Source organism: Coregonus clupeaformis, chromosome 33, assembly GCF_020615455.1.
Source record: "Coregonus clupeaformis isolate EN_2021a chromosome 33, ASM2061545v1, whole genome shotgun sequence".
NCBI classification, from domain to species: domain Eukaryota; kingdom Metazoa; phylum Chordata; class Actinopteri; order Salmoniformes; family Salmonidae; genus Coregonus; species Coregonus clupeaformis.
The window spans coordinates 882,563-904,787 of record NC_059224.1 but is presented as its reverse complement, the minus strand read 5'-3'; the positions used below and the strand labels follow the sequence as shown (position 1 = coordinate 904,787).

At 43.5% G+C, this 22,225-nt stretch overlaps 1 protein-coding gene across 3 annotated transcripts in view; it reads right to left on the bottom strand.

Moving 5' to 3' along the window:
• LOC121548460 (centrosome-associated protein CEP250) overlaps window positions 1-22,225 on the bottom strand; it is a 135,785-nt gene that overhangs the window by 78,735 nt on the left and 34,825 nt on the right. For all 3 annotated transcript variants that reach the window (XM_045210097.1, XM_045210098.1, XM_045210099.1), the window contains one exon: window positions 10,621-10,732. In XM_045210097.1, coding sequence (XP_045066032.1) covers window positions 10,621-10,732 — 112 coding nt within the window. The remainder of the gene's footprint in view (window positions 1-10,620; window positions 10,733-22,225) is intronic.

Here is a 22,225-nt window from a genome sequence, read left to right as displayed (position 1 = left end):
TTAACGGCAGGCTGTTAGGTGATATCTGTCCGACCGTCGGCCTCTTCAGAGCTCTCCACCGTTTAAAACCATTCCCAGCAAACCCTTTTCACACACAGCCATTACAGAGCTTTAGGTGGGCCTGGCTGGCTGGATCACACTGCCATGAGAGAGGCCTATCCAGGCAGAGCAGAGCAGAGCGAGCAGAGCAGAGCCCATCTACTGTTTGCTTAGTGAGAGTGCCAGGTTGCCAGCCCAGTGAAGAGTGCTTTAGAGCAAACTAACTGAAGTTCAACCATTGGGCTGCTGCTGAAGAGGTTTCAGTGTGGGGTTGAAACAGAACCAGGCCTGTGTCCAGACAGTCAAACACACAGTGATGATGGGCCTACTAGAGGCTCCATCTCCCTCTAGGTGGACTGACTGGTCAGTGGCTCAGTTCTGACCTGCTGCTCTGCCTACAGTACCTATACTCTCCTCCCCAGGGTCCCCTTCTCTGTCCTGGCCAGTGCCACCTCACACGGCCCATTCCCCCCTCACAGAGGAAGTCAGTCAGAAAATAGGTCTGACCGACCTGATCGACCACTTCCCCTGGGCTGGCCACCTGCCTGCTTCAGCCTTAGCATGGCCTGTCACAACACTGAAACCACCAGCCAAATCAAATCAAATCAAATTTATTTGTCACATACACGTGTTTAGCAGATGTTATTGCTGGTGTAGCGAAATGCTTGTGTTTCTAGCTCCGACAGTGCAGTAATATCTAACAAGTAATATCTAACAATTTCACAACATATACCCAATACACACAAATCTAAGTAAGGAATGGAATTAAGAATATATACATAATTTATATGGACGAGCAATGACAGAGCGGCATGGACTAAGATACAGTTGAATACAGAGTGATGATGCCAGCCGCACATGCTCAGTCACAATGAAATCACACTCTGTCCGGCGTCCTGCCTCCCTGCTTCAGTGACATCAACACATGGCCAAGCCCTGGAGCTCTCTCCCTGGATCCTCACAACTACTGGAGGATGAATGAGATAATATATTATTTACATCAACCACTCAGTCAATCCAACGAACCCACTATAGGGACCCCGGTCGTCTGTCTCCAAATAAAGTCCTATAGATATCTGGATCATAATACTTGAAGATGTGCCAAAATGTAATGAAAGTGAATAAGAATGCATTGATTAGGACCGAAACCAAATAAACAATCCAATAAGGATAATCTAATTAGTAATACCCTACCAACATTACAGCCGAGTTACTAAAATGAATTTAAGTGAATTATTTATTTGTGATGACAAACGGGTATTTCCCCTGTGGTAGACAGTGGGCCAGGTCTTCAGAATGGAAATAGCCCAGAGGCATTGCCTATATGTATATACAGACAGATTAGGCAGTGGGAATGCTGACGTCTGACCTTCATACATCCACAGGGGCAGACAATCTGCTTGAGACTGCACTTGACAACCACACAGTCTTTCATTATACACCGCAATGCATTTTCCAATTACAAAGTATTATAATTATATTACACTTTAATAATAGAGATTTCATCGACTTAAGGATTCTACTGCATTATAAACTCAGCACAACACCAAAATGTTCTGATGTATTATATAAGAAAGGGGGGGAAACGGCACACTTCCTTCAGGTTTCATTTCATTAGGTATTCTATGAATTTCCAATTAGGATTGAAGGGGATAGAAAGACAAAGCTTTCAAGTATTTTTCATCATGCTCTAAGATAGGCCACAACTGTTCAAATATTCCTCATATTCCTCTATTCCTGAGAGTGAGTCAGAGAGGCATCTTTGTTAGAGAACAGGCGTTGTCACGGAGGGAGGAACATGGGAAGACACGCAGAGAGTTCAAACACCCACTACTATCCAGAGCATTCCATTAAGAGAAAATGGAAATCAGAAATAATGAGAGCCTCTTCCTGTCTTCTCTTCCCCCTGCCCTGTGCACCTGGACGGAAAGCAGACGGAAGGAGAGCAGGGAGGAAGAGGCCTCCTCAACCTTGCTCACACCAACACATCTCTCATTCCACACTCCGCCTTTCCTTTAACTCTCTCTAAGGCCCCCAACTCGCCACCACCACCCCCCTCTCGCCCACGCCTGCCCTCCCCAAGACTACAGAATTTAAATCCTATTTCATTTTCTAGAACAAAACAGTCCGCATCCGATTATTAATGCATTTCAAAGCAGACATCATTATTTTTTCAGGGCGTTTCTTTCAAAAAAATTTACTGAAACTCTTTATGGTCGTCCCGGGGGTCCAGCCTCTCCTCTTCTCTTATGATCTTATTAGCATTGTATCTCCCACTGCCTACTGGGGAAAAGGCGTTGCTATGCACTCTCTGTCTGTCTCTCTGACCTCTCGCTGGATGGAATTCATTTGGCTTTTCCCTCTTTCTTTACCTTGATTTGGCTGGAAAAGGGCAGTGAGTGGATACTGTCTGATCCAGCTATTAAACATAAACACCATTAAATAAAAATGGGCTGTGAAAAGGGATGTGAAACGAGTGCGAGGAAATAGGACGCCTAAAAGCAAAATGATCAAGCAGTTACAGTGCATTCTAAAAGTATTCAGACCCCTTCACTTTTTCCACATTTTATTACGTTACAGCCTTACTCTAAAATGGATTAAATAATTTTTTCCCCTTATCAATCTACACACAATACCCCATAATGACGAAGCAAAAACAGGTTTATATAAATGTATATAAATATATAAAAACTGAAATATCACATTTACATTTATTCAGACCCTTTACTCAGTACTTTGTTGAAGCACCTTAGGCAGCGATTACAGCCTCGAGTCTTCTTGGGTATGAAGCTACAAGCTTGGCACACCTGTATTCGTCCGGGCTCTGGCTGGGTCACTCAAGGACATTCAGACTTGTCCCGAAGCCACTCCTGCCTTGTCTTGGCTGTGTGCTTAGGGTCGTTGTCCTGTTGGAAGGTGAACCTTGCCCCAGTCTGAGGTCCTGAGTGCTCTGGAGCAGGTTTTCATCAAGGATCTCTCTGTACATTGCTCCGTTCATCTTTCCCTCGATCCTGACTAGTCTTCCAGTCCCTGTTGCTGAAAAACATCCCCACAGCAGGATGCTGCCACCACCATGCTTCACCGTAGGGATGGTGCCAGGTTTCCTCCAGACGTGACGCTTGGCATTCAGGTCAAAGAGTTCAATCTTGGTTTTATCAGACTCTCAGACATGCTTCTCATGGTCTGAGAGTCCTTTAGGTGCCTTTTGGCAAACTCCAAAAGGGCTGTCATGTGCCTTTTACTGAGGAGTGGCTTCCGTCTGGTCACTTTACCATAAAGGCCTAATTGGTGGAGTGCTGCAGAGATGGTTGTCCTTCTGGAAGATTCTCCCATCTCCACAGACGAACTCTGGCGCTCTGTCAGAGTGACCATCGAGTTCTTGGTCACCTCCTTGACCAAGGCCCTTCTCCCCCGATTGCTCAGTTTGTCCAGGCGGCCAGTTCTAGGAAGAGTCTTGGTGGTTCCAAACTTCTTCCATTTAAGAATGATGGAGGCCACTGTGTTCTTGGGAACCTTTAATGCTGCAGACATTTGTTGGTACCCTTCCCCAGATCTGTGCCTCGACACAATCCTGTCTCGGAGCTCTACGGACAATTCCTTCGACCTCATGGCTTGGTTTTTGCTCTGACATGCACTGTCAACTGTGGGACCTTCTATCGACAGGTGTGTGCCTTTCCAAATCATGTCCAATCAATTGAATTTACCACAGATGGACTCCAATCAAGTTGTACAAACATCTCAAGGATGATCAATGGAAACAGGATGCACCTGAGCTCAATTTTGAGTCTCATAGCAAAGGGTCTGAATACTTATGTAAATACGGTATTTTTGTATATATTTTTTATATAAATTTGCAAAAATTTATAAAAACCTGTTATCCATTTTAGAATAAGGCTGTAATGTAACAAAATGTGGGAAAAGGGAAGGGGTCTGAATACTTTCCGAATGCACTGTATCCTGATGCCTAGACACCTTACCCCTATACATATCTAACCCTACCATTCCAGTATCCCTGCACATTGCAAATATGGTATTGGCACTGACCCTGGAGCTGACCCTGTATATAGCTTAATTACTTTCTTCTTATTTATATTTCTCGTGTGTTTTTGTTCTACTTGACCTTTTTATATATATTTTTTTATAGTACTACTGATATTGATTATTGCATTGTTTGGAAAGAACAAGAAAGACATTTCACTGAAGTAGTGCATGTCACAAAAATGTGAAACTTGCTTTATGCCGCAGATACAGTATATCTTATGCTCTGATATCTGATTGGTCAAATGAAAATGACTCAGTAACTAGGCCTCAAAAGGTCTCAGTTATTACAAAGGAAACACAATGATGGCCTTCAGAGGAGTGGACTTTGGTGTCATCAATCTGAACAGTTATGGCTCCTGAGTGGCGCAGCGGTCTAAGGCACTGCATCGCAGTGCTTGAGGCGTCACTACAGACCCAGGTTCAATCTCAGGCTGTCACAGCCGGCCATGAGGCGGCACAATTGGTTCAGCGTCGGCCCGGGTTAGGGGAGGGTTTGGCCGGCAGGGAATTCCTTGTCCCATCGCACACTAGTGACTCCTTGTGGCGCACCGGTGCCTGCAAGCTGACTTCGGTCGCCAGCTGGACGGCGTTTCCTCCAACACATTGGTGCAGCTGGCTTCCGGGTTAAGGGAGCAGTGTCACAAGAAGCCGTGCGGTTTGGCAGGGTCGTGTTTCGGAGGACGCATGGCTCTCGACCTTCACCTCAACTACCAATTGGATATCACAAAAAAGGGGTACACTGAGAGCAACGACATAACATTATGAAGGTAGGCTATGTATTAATTAGTAAGAGGGCATCATGAGAGAGAATGGGAATTAAAAAGAGAGTAAGAAGGAAGGATGGAGAGGGAGGGGATATATTGCAGGTCCTGCCTGCCTGCCTGCCGAGGACTGTGTGTAGGGCCGGGGCTTGATGAGGTAGTACAGCTGAATGATATACAGTGGCGGCCACGGGGCGAGAGCTGTCCATTAGTTACGGGGTCCCTGTTATGCTCCGGCTCCAGTACATTATTTTCAAATGCATCAGTCAGCGTAGTGCAGCACAGATAAATTCTAAGGCCTCAGATCTGTAATGCATACCCTCACCGCTGCTATATTACGCTGCAGGTTAGGAGGGCAGGGAGAGAGAGGGGGGGGAAATGTCATTTATTTTTCACTGCGGCCAGTATTCCTCCCATTAGCTTCAAACGTGAGATAAGTTATGGCCTTTAACGAGCGCCTTTAGCCGCCAGAGCACGCTGCACACAAGGCGGTGACCAGAGGGAGTGGGCTGGAGAGGCGGAGGGGGGAAGTAGGGGAGGGGGACTGGCAGGCTGCAGGGCCCAGATGACCCACCATGGTGCCCTCCTGTCCTGGCTGAGGTCACAGCAGAATACACACCCACACCAGATGAATAATTTAACAACTATACACACAAACGCACATACACACAAACCTCTCAAGGTTGTCCACCTCCACATAAACATAACTAGCAATTTGACCGGCCAGCATATATCTGCATATCAAAACAGGATGCTGTCAGAGACAATGAATGGTAGTCTGTAGTGACAGACTCTAATAATAATCCAAAAGGTCTATGTAGCTCCAGTAAAGCCCTGTTAAAAGAAGACCCAGTGAATGGGAGTTCGCCCGGGGGAAGCAACCCTGCGTATCTCCCATTCACATTGCTCTTTGAAGCAGTGCACGAGGACACGGCCCATCTCAACCACTCTGAGATTTTTACCTCTGCCAATCAAATGTCAAGGCTGGCTGTAGTGTAGTCCTGCTGACCTTTGAAACAGCTCTGGGATGACTTCTTGTGTTGTATAGAGCAGTGGGCTGTGTGGGGGAAGGGTCGGCCTGGTGGGCTGGAGTGGGCCAGCGGTTCAGGAACCTGACAGATGGAATCAGAGCGCTGAGAGCGCCCACGTACTGCAGCGCTCTGCTCTGCAGTAGACATCAGCAGTTACACAGAGAAATGTACGAATGTGTGTGAGCATTAATTTACTGTTACTGATAGTTCTCTGAGCTTTCTCCAAAAGGGCAGTTTCTCACTAGTTCTAACAACAGCCGAGCATATTACATGCACTTTGCATGCATGTGCTGGTATGTGTACGTGTTGGTATGTGTGATGTACGGTTGAAGAATCCCACAACACAGAAGTTCCCTTACCTCATTCTGGTCCAATAACCACTTAGAGACTGATGACATAGTGCTCAGATCCAGAGTCATTTAAAAAGTTCAATTAGTTGAGCTAATTCCATTTGTCTCTGAACGCAGGGGGTTTGTAGTAAAAAGACAGATCTATAAAGATTCCTCTGAATTCAGCCTTTTCTGTTCTTTTCCATCCAACAGAGCAGTCTGGAGTTGAAGCAGTGAATCCCTCAGCATACATCTTAGTGTAAATTATTGACAAATCGTGACTAATTTGCCTTGCACTTTTAAGCCCTCTTCTTATTTTGGGTGGGAGAGTTTTTAAGTATGCACAATCAATACCCTCTCTAAAGCCTTACCATCATCTGCAGCCTTCCGTCTAAACTCTGAGCCCAGTCAATCTATCACACGCCAATTAAGACTTTTATCCAAATTACCAGGACCCTTTGCACATTCTATAACAAACACCATCATCTAATCACTAGAAGTTATGCAATATGAAAGATGAGGATCATTTATATGAATATTTCTCTGCCTTGTCTATTCGAATAAAGCAGGCTCATGTATCATCTAACTGAAGTCTATTCGATACGTTGTACAATAATGCATGGTTGGCTTGTAACCTTCTCAGAACATTATATTGACATTATGTTCAGAGAATGTACTCAACATAATACAGTGCCTTCAGAAAGTATTCATACCCCTTGACTTATTCCATATTCTGTTGTGTTACAGCCTGAATTTATTAAAACATAATCCTCACCCATCTACACACAATACCCCATAATGACAAAGTGAAAACATGCTTTTAGAAATGTTTCCAAATGTATTGAAAATGAAATACAGAAATATCTAATTTTCATAAGCATTCACCCCCGAGTCAATACTTTGTAGAAACACCTTTGACAGCGAAAGTTTTGAGAATGACACAAGTATTGGTCTTCACAAAGTTTGCTGCTTCAGTGTTTTTAGATATTTTTGTCAGATGTTACTATGGTATACTGAAGTATAATTACAAGCATTCCTTAAGTGTCAAAGGCTTTTATTGAAAATTACATTAAGTTTATGCAAAGAGTCAATATTTGCAGTATTGACCCTTCTTTTTCAAGACCTCTGCAACCCGCCCTGGCATGCTGTCAATTAACTTCTGGGCCACATCCTGACTGATGGCAGCCCATTCTTGCATAATCAATGCTTGGAGTTTGTCAGAATTTGTGGGTTTTTGTTTGTCCACCCGCCTCTTGAGGATCGACCACAAGTTCTCAATGGGATTAAGGTCTGGGGAGTTTCCTGGCCATGGACCCAAAATGTCGATGTTTTGTTCCCCGAGCCACTTAGTTATCACTTTTGCCTTATGGCAAGGTGCTCCATCATGCTGGAAAAGGCATTGTTCGTCACCAAACTGTTCTTGGATGGTTGGGAGAAGTTGTTCTAGGAGGATGTGTTGGTACCATTCATTATTCATGGCTGTGTTCTTAGGCAAAATTGTGAGTGAGCCCACTCCCTTGGCTGAGAAGCAACCCCACACATGAATGGTCTCAGGATGCTTTACTGTTGGCATGACACAGGACTGATGGTAGCGCTCACCTTGTCTTCTCCGGACAAGCTTTTTTCTGGATGCCCCAAACAATCGGAAAGGGGATTCATCAGAGAAAATGACTTTACCCCAGTCCTCAGCAGTCCAATCCCTGTACCTTTTACAGAATATCAGTCTGTCCCTGATGTTTTTCCTGGAGAGAAGTGGCTTCCTTGCTGCCCTTCTTGACACCAGGCCATCCTCCAAAAGTCTTCGCCTCACTGTGCGTGCAGATGCACTCACACCTGCCTGCTGCCATTCCTGAGCAAGCTCTGCACTGCTGGTGCCCCGATCCCGCAGCTGAATCAACTTTAGGAGATGGTCCTGGACTTTCTTGGGCGCCCTGAAACCTTCTTCACAACAATTGAACCTCTCTCCTTGAAGTTCTTGATGATCGATAAATGGTTGATTTAGGTGCAATCTTACTAGCAGCAATATCCTTGCCTGTGAAGCCCTTTTTGTGCAAAGCAATGATGACGGCATGTGTTTCCTTGCAGGTAACCATGGTTAACAGAGGAAGAACAATAATTTCAAGCACCACCCACCTTTCAAAGCTTCCAGTCTGTTATTCTAACTCAATCAGCATGACAGAGTGATCTCCAGCCTTGTCCTCGTCAACACTCTCGCCTGTGTTAACGAGAGAATCACTGACATGATGTCAGCTGGTCCTTTTGTGGCAGGGCTGAAATGCAGTGGAAATGTTTTTGGGGGAATTAAGTTCATATTCATGGAAAGAGGGACTTTGCAATTAATTGCAATTCATCTGATCACTCTTCATAACATTCTGGAGTATATGCAAATTGCCATCATAAAAACTGAGGCAGCAGACTTTGTGAAAATTAATATTTGTGTAATTCTCAAAACTTTTGACCACGACTGTAGATTTGGCCGTTTTAGGTTATTTTCCTGCTGAAAGGTGAATTAATCTCCCAGTGTCTGGTGGAAAGCAGACTGAACCAGGTTTTCCTCTAGGATTTTGCTGTGCTTAGCTTCATTCCATTTCTTTTTTACCATGAAATACACCCGTCTTTAATGATTACAAGCATACCCATAACATGATGCAGCCACCACCATGCCTGACAATTTGAAGAGTGGTACTCAGTGCCCCAAACATAACACTATGTATTCAGGACAAAAAGTGAATTGCTTTGCCAATTTTTTTGCAGTATTACTTTAGTGCCTTTTTGCAAAAAGGATGCATGTTTTAAAATATTTGTATTCTGTACAGGCTTCCTTTTCACTCAATTAGGTTAGTATTGTGGAGTAACTACAATGTTGTTGTAGCCATTAAACTCTGTAACTATTTTAAAGTCACCATTGGCCTCATGGTGAAATCCCTGAGTGGTTTCCTTCCTCTCCGGCAACTGAGTTAGGAAGGACGCCTGTATCTTTGTAGTGACTGGGTGTATTGATAAACCATCCAAAGTGCAATTAATAACTTCACTATTTTTACCCATCTACCAATAGGTGCCCTTCTTTGCGAGGCATTGGGACCTTCCAGATAATTGTATATGTGGGGTACAGAGGTGAGGTAGACATTCAAAAATCACGTTAAACACTATTATTGCACACAGAGTGAGTCCATGCAACTTATTATGTGACTTGTTAAGCACATGTTTTACTCCTGAACTTATTTATGCTTGCCATAACAAAGGTGTTGGCAACTTATTGACTCAAGACATTTCAGCTTTTCCTTTTTTATAAATGTTAAAACATTTCGAAAAACATAATTCCACTTTGACATTATGGGGTATTGTGTGTAGTCCAGTGTGAAAAAATCTCAATTTAATCCATTTTAGATTCAGGTGGTGACCTAGTTATGGCATAGGTCCTCTTATGACATGGCCATGGGGGTAGGAGTTAGGACAAAGGTGGGGGAGGGGTAAATTACCAGACCAGGTGAAGCAGACTAACCCTAACCACCATCCCCTCCTCCCCCACCACCCTCCGTCACCCCAGCTGCCCGCAGGCTAAATGAGAGAACATGGCCATTCTGGGCACAACCGTCATGTTGCCTTATCTCTCGCCACATCATGTGCCAACTCTGTTTACCACACAAAAACACACCAGGCCTTTAACGTCAATGAATTATGGAGGAAGTACAACACACTCTTAATTACCCCCACCAGTGTGAATAATTCAACTTTCTGCTTACACTACTTTAGTGGGGATTGCATGCAATAGTTAACATAACAGAGTGCCGGGCTCCCCCAGGGGTGGTGTGTGTTTCAGACCCACACTCATTAGAGATGTGTGTGTATTTATGTGTGTGTGGGTATCCAACCACTCAGGTAGGTGGTGCATGCAAAATGCAGCCAGTGGACGTGTTCACCCCCTGGCACTTTTTGTCTCTGGTTCATCAAGCGTGAGAGTGTGGGGGGACTGGGATGCGTACTCTGCTCAGAGAGGGGTCCAGTGCAGTCAAGTAGAACACACACACAAACACACACACACAGAGAATGAGAGATAGGGTACATCTATGTAAAATTTGGTGGGTAAATATCATTGGCCTTTCTTTGGTCAATCTGACTGCATGAATAGTGGGCATTAACTCTGTCTCCATAATACAAGACTAGTACATTTTACATTTTAGTCATTTAGCAGACGCTCTTATCCAGAGCGACTTACAGTTAGTGAGTGCATACATTTTTCATACTGGCCCCCTTGTGGGAAACGAACCCACAACCCTGGCGTTGCAAGCGCCATGCTCTACCAACTGAGCTACATGGGGCCCTGGAGTCAGTAGTCTACCTCTCCTTGCAGTAATGGCCAGTTCCTCTGATGTTGTTTCAAACAGTGAATGGAGCCAAGTGGAGGTGCAGGATACTTACTTTAACCTGGGCTTCCTGCTGAGATAGACAGGCCTCTTTGAGATGCTGAAGTATAGCATCCTGGGTAGGCAGGTGTGTCTGCACATCCTTGTAACGGTCTGCCTTTTCTCCACTGTCAATACAAATACAAGTTGAAAATGAGTTGAAAACAAAGTAAATCTGTAAAAAGTTGTTTATGAAATCAGAATCAGGAGTGTAGCTACAATCAATTTCACCCTCAGTTAGCATATCATATGCTAGCAATACACCTACACAGCGCAGACAAAATCGGATTATCAACAAGCATTTATTGTCAAAATCTTTGAGGATCTTATAGTCCCTCACGGAGTGACGTTCACTGCGGCCACGTGGGTTGTACTGGGGTACGGATGTAAAAATCCCTCAAAATCTGCCGTTGGCGCCCCATTCAAATTAGCCCCAAGGTTGCCTTGTTAATTCTTGTTCATTCTCTTAAATTAAATACATTTTAGTCATTTAGCAGACGCTCTTATCCAGAGCGACTTACAGTTAGTGAGTGCATACATTTTCGTACTGGTCCCCCATGGGAATCGAACCCACAACCCTGGCGTTGCAAGCGCCATGCTCTACCAACTGAGCTACACGGGACTATAAATACCATGACTGTTTTCTCATTAGTTGGGAATGTTGTTTGAAATGTCAGATACAACATACTTTAGTGATATCGTTATCAACCTACTGCATACCCCGTGTAGCTCAGTTGGTAGAGCATGGCGCTTGCAACGCCAGGGTTGTGGGTTCGATTCCCACGGGGGGCAGTATGAAAAATGAATGCACTCACTAACTGTAAGTCGCTCTGGATAAGACCGTCTGCTAAATGACTAAAAAGAAAATATATATATATATATATTAATTTTTGTGTGCAGGGTGTGCTTTTAGCATGCTAGCACTCATTCCAACAGACAGGTAGAATAGCTAGCATTCACTGGTTGAAGTTGAAGTAACTTTTGAATGTAATGGAGTTGATTGGTGAATATGACATGAATACAGTGCCTTCAGAAAGTATTCATACCCCTTCACTTATTCCACATTTTGTCGTGTTACAGCCTGAATTCAAAATGGATTCAATATATCATTTGTAGGCACAACTCTGTACGTAAACCATGCGTGGGATCTTTTCCACGCAAAGTGTCAGATTTATCAATATGAACGTTTGCTTGAGAGTGTGTGTAAATGTACGCACAGCCATGACTACTTGTCAAGCGTAGCCTAGTGAATGGGGAAAATATACTGCATGTAGATTTTTTTAAACATTGTGATAGTAAAAATGTAAATAATTTTTCTATTTCATTGTATTTCAATTGTGAATTAATGCAACATATCTTGACAGGCTATAGGCCTATCATATAATTTGACCACATCAGTGCATTTTTTATAATAATATTCATATAAAGTAGTCATTTGTTAAATTAGAAATTGAAACAATTGTTGAAATACTATAAAAGACTGAGAAGAATGGGAAATCGAATGAGAGATGGCTGACCTAACTCTGTTGGAAGATTTGGCACATGCTGCATTTCAAAGAGAGTGCATTTTTAGAGACAGGTGGGAGTTTTTTGCAGAAAGTACAGATTGGCTCACCAGATATGTTTTCCCAAAACTGATCATATAGGATCTTTGGGAAGATTTAAGATCTACTTTAGAAAGGCAAACACATGCCCTTCCGGTGCACATCCAAGTGCTATCCACCCTCGGGTTCTTTCAGCGGGAGATTGCCAATCGGCATCTCAGATCCGTTGATGAGCCAATGTTTTGGATGCAATCATCAGCAAAACTAACTGTAACACAATTTCCATACACCATTGCACAACAGGTTGAAGTCAAGAGGGGTTTCTTTGCCATCAATGGGTTCCCAAATACGAACGGAGCAATAGACGGCACCCACATCGCCATAAAAGCACCATCCCAAAACAAGTTCATCTATGTGAACAGAAAAGGTTCCACTCTTAATGTGCAGGTGATAGGTTATGTGATGCGCAAAAGACGCTGCTGAATGGCCAGGTGGCCTGGTGGAACGTACGACTCGTTCATTCTGCAGAACAGCAATGTTGGCCTATAGCCTACGCCTATGGGGAGCTGTTGAGAATGGATGGCTTATTGGTGAGTGTTGCCTACTCATTTGAAGTATATTTGCCATTGCTAAAGCAACTTGAATTGTCCTAATGGTCCTGTCTTTGTAGCTATGTTTTACATTTTTACTGGTCAAGCCACACTTGAGCGAGCCAACCTCTCGCTCAGTGTCAACCTCGGAAAAGTAATTTTTTCGTAGCTTTTTTTTGTGGCACCGTTGTAATTCATGGTATGGCGTTGTATATTCCCCACAGGCTTTAAAGGATTGATTTTGACCATGTATGGTTAATTAGGGGTGCTTCGAGATGCAAATATCCAAGGTCGTGCACAAGCACTGAGGCTGAGAACAATTGGTTTTTATCGGTGTGCATATGATGCTCGTAGGATTGTTTGAGAAATCGTATATGCGTACGAACATTCTAAATTCCGTCGTAACTAGCATTTTACAATAGTTTCTACGCAATATTGATAAATGAGGCCCCAGGATTGTACAATATTTGCCCATTATTCTTTTAAAAATTATTCAAGCTCTGTCAAGTTGATTGTTGATCATTGCTAGACAGCCATTTTCAAATCTTGCCATATATTTTCAAGCCGATTTAAGTCAAAACTGTAACTAGGCCACTCAGGAACATTCAATGTCGTCTTGGTAAGCAACTTCTGTGTAGATTTGGCTATCCTAAAAAACTCCCTAGTCCTTAACGATTTTACAAGCATACCCATAACATCATGCAGCCACCACCATGCTTGAAAATATGAAGAGTGGTCATCATTGCCCCAAACATAACGCTTTTTTTGCAGTATTACTTAAGTGTCTTGTTGCAAACAGGATGCATGTTTTGGAATATTTTTATTCTGTATAGGCTTCCTTCTTTTCACTCGGTTAGTATTGTGGAGTAACTATAATGTTGTTGATCCATCAGTTTTCTCATATCACAACCATTAAACATTTAACCGTTTTAAAATCACCATAGGACTCATGGTAAAATCCCTGAGCAGTTTCCTTCCTCTCCGGGCAACTGAGTTAAGAAGGACGCCTGTATCTTTGTAGTGACTGGGTGTATTGATACACCATCCAAAGTGTGATTAATAACTTCACCATGCTCAAAGGGATATTCAGCGTCTTATTTGTTTTGTTTTTTACACATCTACCAATAGGTGCCCTTCTTTGCGAGGCATTGAAAAACCTCCCTGGTCTTTGTGGTTGAATCTGTGCTTGAAATTCACTATTCGATTGAGGGACCTTACAGATAATTGTGTGTGGGGTACAGAGATGGGTAGTCATTCAAAATGTTAACCACTATTATTGAACACGGAATGAGCTTGCAACTTTTGCAGCTTATTATGCGATTTGCAAATTTTTACTCCTGAACTTATTTAGGCTTACCATAAAAAAGGGGTTGAATACTTATTGACTCGATTTTTTATACATTTCTAAAATGTTCTATAAAACAAAATTCCACTTTGACATTATGGGGTATTGTGTGTAGATCAGTGACACAAAATCTTAATGTAATACATTTTAAATTCAGGCTGTAACAAAATAAAATGTGGAAAACGTAAAGGGGTGTGAATACTTTCTGAAGGCACTATATACACTGAGTTTACAAAACATTTCCCTAATATTGAGTTGCACCCCCTTTTGCCCTCAGAACAGCCTCAATTGGTCGGGTCATGGACTCTACAAGGTGTCGAAAGCGTTCCACAGGGATGCTGGCCCATGTTGACTCCAATGTTTCCCACAGTGGTGTCAAGTTGGCTGGATGTCCTTTGGGTGGTGGACCATTGTTGATACACACAGGAAACTGTTGAGCGTGAAAAACCCAGCAGCGTAGCAGTTCTTTACACAAACCGGTACGCCTGGCACCTACTACCATACCCCGTTCAAAGACACTTCAATCTTTTGTCTTGCCCATTCACCTCTGAATGGAACACGTCTCAATTGTCTCAAGGCTTAAAAATCCTTCTTTAACCTGTATCCTCCCCTTCATCTACACTGATTGAAGTGGATTTAACAAGTGATATCAATAAGGGATCATGGCTTTCAACTGGATTCACCTGGTCAGTTTATGTCCTGGAAAGATTTGTACACTCAGTGTATATTATTCACGACATTTGGGCGGGAGCTGTAATCCAGTTATAATAAAATTAAAAATGCAACTATGCGTGTCATTATTGCTTGAAATCAGGCTTGGCTGCACTGCTTTCATTGGGGAAAGATTGCTTCCGTACCATGCTCCTTCCCGGCCCACTTGCGTGAATTTCGTTGAAAACATAACTTTGCCGTGTGGACCTATTCTAGAAATGGTTTAGAAATAGAAACATTTGTTCAATTCCGTGTTCTACCTGAATTCTGGCCCTGACAGCTGACGAGATTCAAATAGACGTTGAAAAATATATTAGATAGTTTTAGAGAAAAAAAGACCTTGAGATTATAAAAAATATCAAGCATGATAACATGGGGTAATAAAGGCCAATAGAAAACTCAATACAAATACAGTTTTCCCTTGCCTGTAAATTACCCTGAAGTTTCAAGTGTCCTTACACCTGGAAAAACCAGATGGAACTCTACTAGTTACCTGGCTAAGAGGAAGGGATGCATAGTACAGCCATCACCTCATCCATTCACAGCAGCAGGCCCTACTACCGAGCTGAATGAGGTGGGGTGGGATATTCACTCAGGGCTTTTGTTCACCATGTTATCCAGAGACCTGCAGGAGTCCTTTACCCGGGCTAGCCAAGCCGAGCAGTGCTACAGTGCCCTTATCAAGTACAATGATTAAGAGTGTCTGACTGGCTGCTTCAAATGAGAAATGGAACTCGCCAAGGCCTCGGATCCTATAAGCATATCAACCTCCTACATCAAGCATCCAGGTGGCTGGAAGAATGATGACCGGGTATTGTCGTTTTACAGTGAGGGTTTATATATACACATGTATATAAATATAAAGTCAACTCAGAAAGTTTTTGGTGCAGAAGAGAGAGAGGGAAAAGAGGGAGAGTGGTGGGGAAGGAGAGAGAGCGAGAACACATCCGTGCACCAAGTCAGGGATGAGACACATGATGAGTGGGCTGGCCTCAAATACGTAAACAAATCAATCATGTGTGACAAGTGTGGGCTTTATCAGGGCTCGGCAAGGCCAGACTAAAACATCCCTGCGAAGCCCATGGCGGAATACTGGAACACACGGCTGCTGTTCCGCAGGCCTCCACACACAGTGCTGCTCAGGTTAATGGTAGTCTGGCTGGTTCCTAGCCAGGCATTTATATTAACTCTATAAACCTGGCAAGGTAGGCTAGGACCACTGAAACACAATGTACCCATGGACATGGAATGGATCCGGATGATCCCACCATGATACACCAGCAAAGGCTCTTTTATTCCCCATCAAATAGTTCTATACAGCAAATGAGAGTGGTGGTTGTTTACCGGGAATGGAGGAAGGGAAATTATATCATTAGAGAGAGAGAGAGTGCAGCCTGGCTGTCTTTGTGCCATGTGCTTTTACATGGACTGCCTCCATCATTCATGGATGGGCCCATTTACGTCTGTGTGATTTCAGGTGCTGTTACTCAGTGCGCTAAAACCTTCACACCGCTAGAGCAAGATTGCCACTTTTATGAGAGAACATGTTGTGTTGAAATAAACGCTCGCCATCTGATACGTACCTCAGGGTCAAAGGGCGCAATGAACGTGAAGGGGCTTTTCAATAGGGCCGCAATCTAGCTGCACTTCCCATTCATACGCCTCCATTAAAAGAGAGCCACACTGGAGTGTCTCTTCCCCCAGCGTCTCCATTTTCCCTTCAATCACCCAGTGCCAGTCTCTTTTCCCCATTTCTTTGAGACAGGTTTATCCTTGTTGAACACTCACCATGCAACACTTGACATTACATATCTATTATGGAATAACTATAAGGGAATAGCCTATGTAATTACATTGTACCAGGTATGTGAGTACAGATGTTTAAAATTGAATCACTGCTACTTCTGTTTTCCAAGATAAATACAAAATGGTGATTGCTCAAATGGAAGGCTAATTCCACCCTACAAAAGGTTCCAGAAGTTCTCTGCTTATTCACAATCACAGAGGCAATTTATTATGGCTTATTCTCAAGGAAACAACATTGAAGGAGAAGTTCAGAAACAAGACTGTCATAGGAAGAGCAGAAAGGAGATTGAGAATGTGACAGGGAGAAGAGGAAATTCTATTTATGTCTGCTGGAGGCTGAGCTCTTACACAATGGAATATACACTGGGTATGCCAAACATTAGGAACACCTTCCTAATATTGAGTTGCACCCCCTTTTTGCCCTCAGAACAGCCTCAATTCGTCAGGGGCATGGACTCTACAAGGTGTCGAAAGCATTCCACAGGGATGCTGGCCCATGTTGACTCCAATGCTTCCCACAGTTGTGTCAAGTTGGCTGGATGTCCATTGGGTGGTGTATCATTCTTGATACACACAGGAAACTGTTGAGCGTGAAAAACCCTAGCAGCGTTGCAGTTCTTTACACAAACCGGTACGCCTGGCACCTACTACCATACCCCATTCAAAGGCACTTAAATATTTTGTCTTGCCCATTCACCCTCTGAATGGCACACAATTCATGTCTCAATTGTCTCAAGGATTAAAATCCTTCTTTAACCGGTCTTCTCCCCTTCATCTACACTGATTGAAGTGGATTTAACAAGTGACATCAATAAGGGATCATAGCTTTCACCTGGATTCACCTGATCAGTCTATGTCATGCACTTATACAGTATTAAGCTCTTGAAACTCATGTATTTGCAGTTCAAACATTCATCAGACACTTTAACAAATAGCATCCCCTTCCCTTACACACTGCAGCCTGAACACCCACTTGTAGCCAAGACACTCATTATTGTTCTATTCTCATAACTAGAGGCCATTTCTGCCAGGGAGGGAAGAAACTGAAGCTCAGAGATAAAATGCTGATTGACTGAGGGGATCGAATAGCATGGAATCTATACTGAAGAGAAATGTTATTAACTCAACAAATGAACTGATGGCATAACACTCTATTGAGCCCATCTGAAGTGCTCAATGGCTCTACTCATCTTACGAGGAGCTATATTCATATATTCATTAGCATGTTCATTTAAACAGCCGCTACTGCAGTAGTGCAGACACTGAGCCCCGTTAACTAAACACTAACTCAAACCTCCTGCATAGTCAACACTATGAAAGATGTATTGAGACTGACACTTGAGAACGACACATAACCATATAATGTCTTCCTTCTTAAATGAGTCACCGGAAGAGGCAATGTACTGTATGAGTCTCTGTATGAGCCAGGCTCCCGAGTGGCGCAGTGGTCTAAGGCACTGCATCGCAGTGCTAGCTGTGCCACTAGAGATCCTGGTTCGAATCCAGGCTCTGTCGTAGCCGGCCGCGACCGGGAGACCCATGGGGCGGCGCACAATTGGCCCAGCGTCGTCCAGGGTAGGGGAGGGAACGGCCGGCAGGGATGTAGCTCAGTTGATAGAGCATGGCGTTTGCAACGCCAGGGTTGTGGGTTCGTTTCCCAGTATGAAAAATAAAATAAAAAAATTTAAATAATGTATGCACTCACTAACTGTAAGTCGCTCTGGATAAGAGCGTCTGCTAAATGACGTAAATGTATTTGCAGTGCATGGCAATGGACAGTACATGTTGACGATGTTCTCAAAGACACACCCACATTCCAAGGAAAACACAGGCCATAGTGGTAAATAATGCTTTGGTCATTTATTTTGTTCTAACACACCTCTTTGATACAACATTGTGCACGTAAGTAGTGCAATAACAGCATTTAAAACATTTAAACTTGAAAACATGATGAACACCACTGAACTATTCACAGTTAATTAGGCCTACTCCTTTTTGGAACTGTGGGAGTCTAAATGCTGTATAAATTGTGACAGAAAAATCTGATATGCTGCATCACAATACTGCTGGTTAGGATACTGTGATATTATCTACTACATTGTTTGGATAGAATTACAGCCCAAAACTATTTCAGGGTTTCATGAGGAAGTGTCTATTCAACTAGCCAAAGTAAACATATTCTGTTTGTGTTATGCAGTTACTAGGGTTTAGGATTTGATTTGGATCCCCTTTAGCTATTGCAAAAGCAGCAGCTACTCTTCCCAGGGTCCACACAAAAACACAAAACATAAGATTAACAATGCACAATACAGAACATTGACAAGAACAGCTCAAGGACAGTTACATACATTTTAAATAAATATACTAGCAAGTAGAAAACCTAAGCAAACTGCAATCCTACATTCTTTTGTGTCTCTTTGGTCTGTTCGTGCATTGTTATTCGTATCAAGTGTGCTCGTAAAATACAGTAGTTGAGAAACTTGGTGATCAAGACCTCCAAACACACAGTTTGAATCTAAAACAAAGGTAGGCCTATTTCCTATTAAAACTGCCTTTCTATACAAAGTATCCTTTTGAAAGCCCAATGCGTTTCTGTCTCTCTCCCATTTCCCTTTAAATGCAGTTTTCTTTGCTTTCCCAAATGCCCTGAGATTTTAATTTCAGACTGTGGATATATACAAGTGGCAATGGCAGGCCGCTCAGCTCTCCTGGACCTCCAATAGCATCTCCTAGACCTCCAATAGAACTTCAAACCAAAGTTAAATCAGACTTTAAATTGCTTTTCTTTGGCTTTTTCAGAGAATGAGATGAAATTCTATTGCTGTTTGATGAGAGCACAAGAAGTGTGGAGGTATTTTCAGGGCTTTAAATCTCCCACTTATGCCAGAACAGCTCCTCACTTCAGTTTAACACACAAATAAAAACAAGACAGGAGCCAGGTGAAAGTAATGTGCCAAATAAAACAATGTGCAATGTGACTCTGTCACACAGGCTACAGTACATTATTATTTTAAATAGGGCGACTAAACTGTGAACTAACAATTACTGGTCTCATTAGAGAAAATGAGGGGGAAATGCATAAAAAAAATACAGACCTAGTTATATTTGACATTGCTAATTTAGCCAATGACTGCTACTCTGAGTATGTATTGTCAATTATAGTCTCAATTGCACTTTGCGATTTAACTACATGAACACTTGAGAAATGTAATGGAGAAATAAAACACTGCGAATGCCATTTGTTATACATTGCTCTTGATGACCTGCAGCTGATATTCAGAACATGTGCGTTGGTGTGAATATTCAACATTCATTGAGAAGCTCATTATCATGCATGTGAATAATGAAAGGTCTGTGCGGCATAATTAAGTCAGCAGTTAAACGCTAATTCCTGATATAATTGCGATTGCAAAAAAAACACATACATACACACAGAAAATCTTTCCAATTACACTGCGCCAATATACACAAAGCAAACAAATGTGAATCAGAAGCAATAATTGAGAGCAGCGATGAATTAAATGAATACGGATAATGATCACGGCGCTCTAATTAACAGTGACTGTAGCAGGATCCGAAGGCTGTAAGTACAGTAAAGCCTAGCGAGCGACAGTCCAAGTCCGAGCCATGGGCACACACAGCACGGATACAGAGTAGCAAAGCCAATATTCCCATGGAAGAGTCTTCTGTCCTTCCCATACTGAGTCCTGATCACTGCAATAGAGAATCCTGCACTGCCTGGAGTAAAGGTGACACACCCTGTGTGAGTGTGTGATTGAGCTGTATACAAGACACACACACACACTGCGGAGCCCGCACCATCTCTGAACGTTACAATGCTTAGCTGCTACCAGGAAAGCAGAGAGGAGCAGGGAGCAGATGCCCCCTGGGCTCAGTGGGAGGCGGGCACACTGGTCCTGTCCTGGTACACACACACAGCCTCCCCAGCTGCCATCCATCCGTGTGTGGGACGTATACAAAGACAGGAAAAGCCACCAAGTCACCAGCAAGAGGACGAGGACAAAAAAAGATAAAGGATTAAAAAGAGGTCTAGACACCCTGAGGAGGAATGTCTTTTAAAAAAAACTGCGAAACCATCCAAAGTTTGTCTCTCTCCGCCCAACTTCACAATACACTGTATTGCAAAAGTTTTACTCCAACGCATGTCGTCTGTGGCTTTCTGTCTCTTCAACAATGTGGTATTGTTACTTCAGACATTAGCCACAGATCAAGTATGCAAAACAGGCCGGTGATTACAATAAGCCGGGTGAGGAAAAAATAACACTGTCGTGGTTCGGATCAGACAACATGGATGCTTCCGGGTTTTCTCCTAGTTCTCGTCCGGGTTGTAGCAGCGCTGAGGTGAGTAGGACTTGGCTGGGCTGGGTTGAGATGTTGCATCCCCGGGTACTGGAGGCTGTGTGGAGGGGAGCCCACACACATGCCTCCACACACATGCCTTCAGATGCAGCCTCTCTCTCACTCTCCTCTCCTCTCCTCTCCATCCCGGCCGGCGCTGCGCTGCCTTCATCAGACTGACTCCTGAGGAAACCCTCCAGAGGAGGATAAGCTACCAGCTCCTGTGATGGGCAGAAATCTCAACCCCAAAAGTGGGCATCAAAGAAAAGCCAGAAGAGGCAGGACCATATTCTCTCGCAAAGACAAAACAAAAGTCAGAAAGCACGTGGGCTCCCCTTCACCCAGCCCCGCATTAGTGTCCGTTAATTTATTTTGTTTCGCAGTTGTTTTAGAAAATGTGCTTCTGCTACTGTTCCTTTGTAAAGGGGGTTTATGTGCCCCTCTCACCATGTTTTCCATCACACCAACCCTCCCCTTCCTTAGCCTGCCTCCTTATCCCCCATCAGTCTGCCAGACAAGTTGTTTCCCACCCAGCCATGGTACACACAGCCACCAACCCCTTTGTGAGAATAGAGTGTGTGCTTGTTTTGTATGGGTATGGTGTGTGTGAGACTGTGTGTGTCTGTGCCAGCTTGGAGAGGAGGGGAGAAGAGAGGGTGTAGAACAAAAATATCCTCTTTGTAAGTTATGGGGACACTGAGACAGACGCAGGCGCTCATAAATTATAAGCTTAATTTGCATATTCCTGGCGTAAGACATTATGCAAATATAAGTTCATTTGCATAATGGATTCCTCTTGTTGCCTCATGCTCCTTTTGATTTAATAATGAAAATAAAATAAAAAGGGTGTGAAAGAGGAGAGAATAGCGTGTTTCATCCCCATGGAGCGGTGTGCCAGCGCCCCGTCTCACCATCCCATCGCAGCCTCCCAAAAACGCCAGCGCCAGACGGAGCTGCTGCGAGGGATCTCGCCAACCCACCAAAAGACAGAACAGGGAGATCGCAGGGAAAAGAGTCAACACTAAGAACATCAGCAATTAAACAGCTTACGACCAGACCCATATCAAATCTAAACACAGGCAGGGAGAGAGAGGGAAATGATAGACTACAGGAGCTAGCATATATGCTGAGGCACCTGGTAACCTGGCTGTGTGTGTGTGTGTGTGTGTGCTGTGTCTTAATGAGTCTGTTCTACCTTGACTATTAATGCGAGCAGCAGCCTGGCTAATTAACGGCACTTGGCAGACCCCTGTAAGAGGGAGGGGG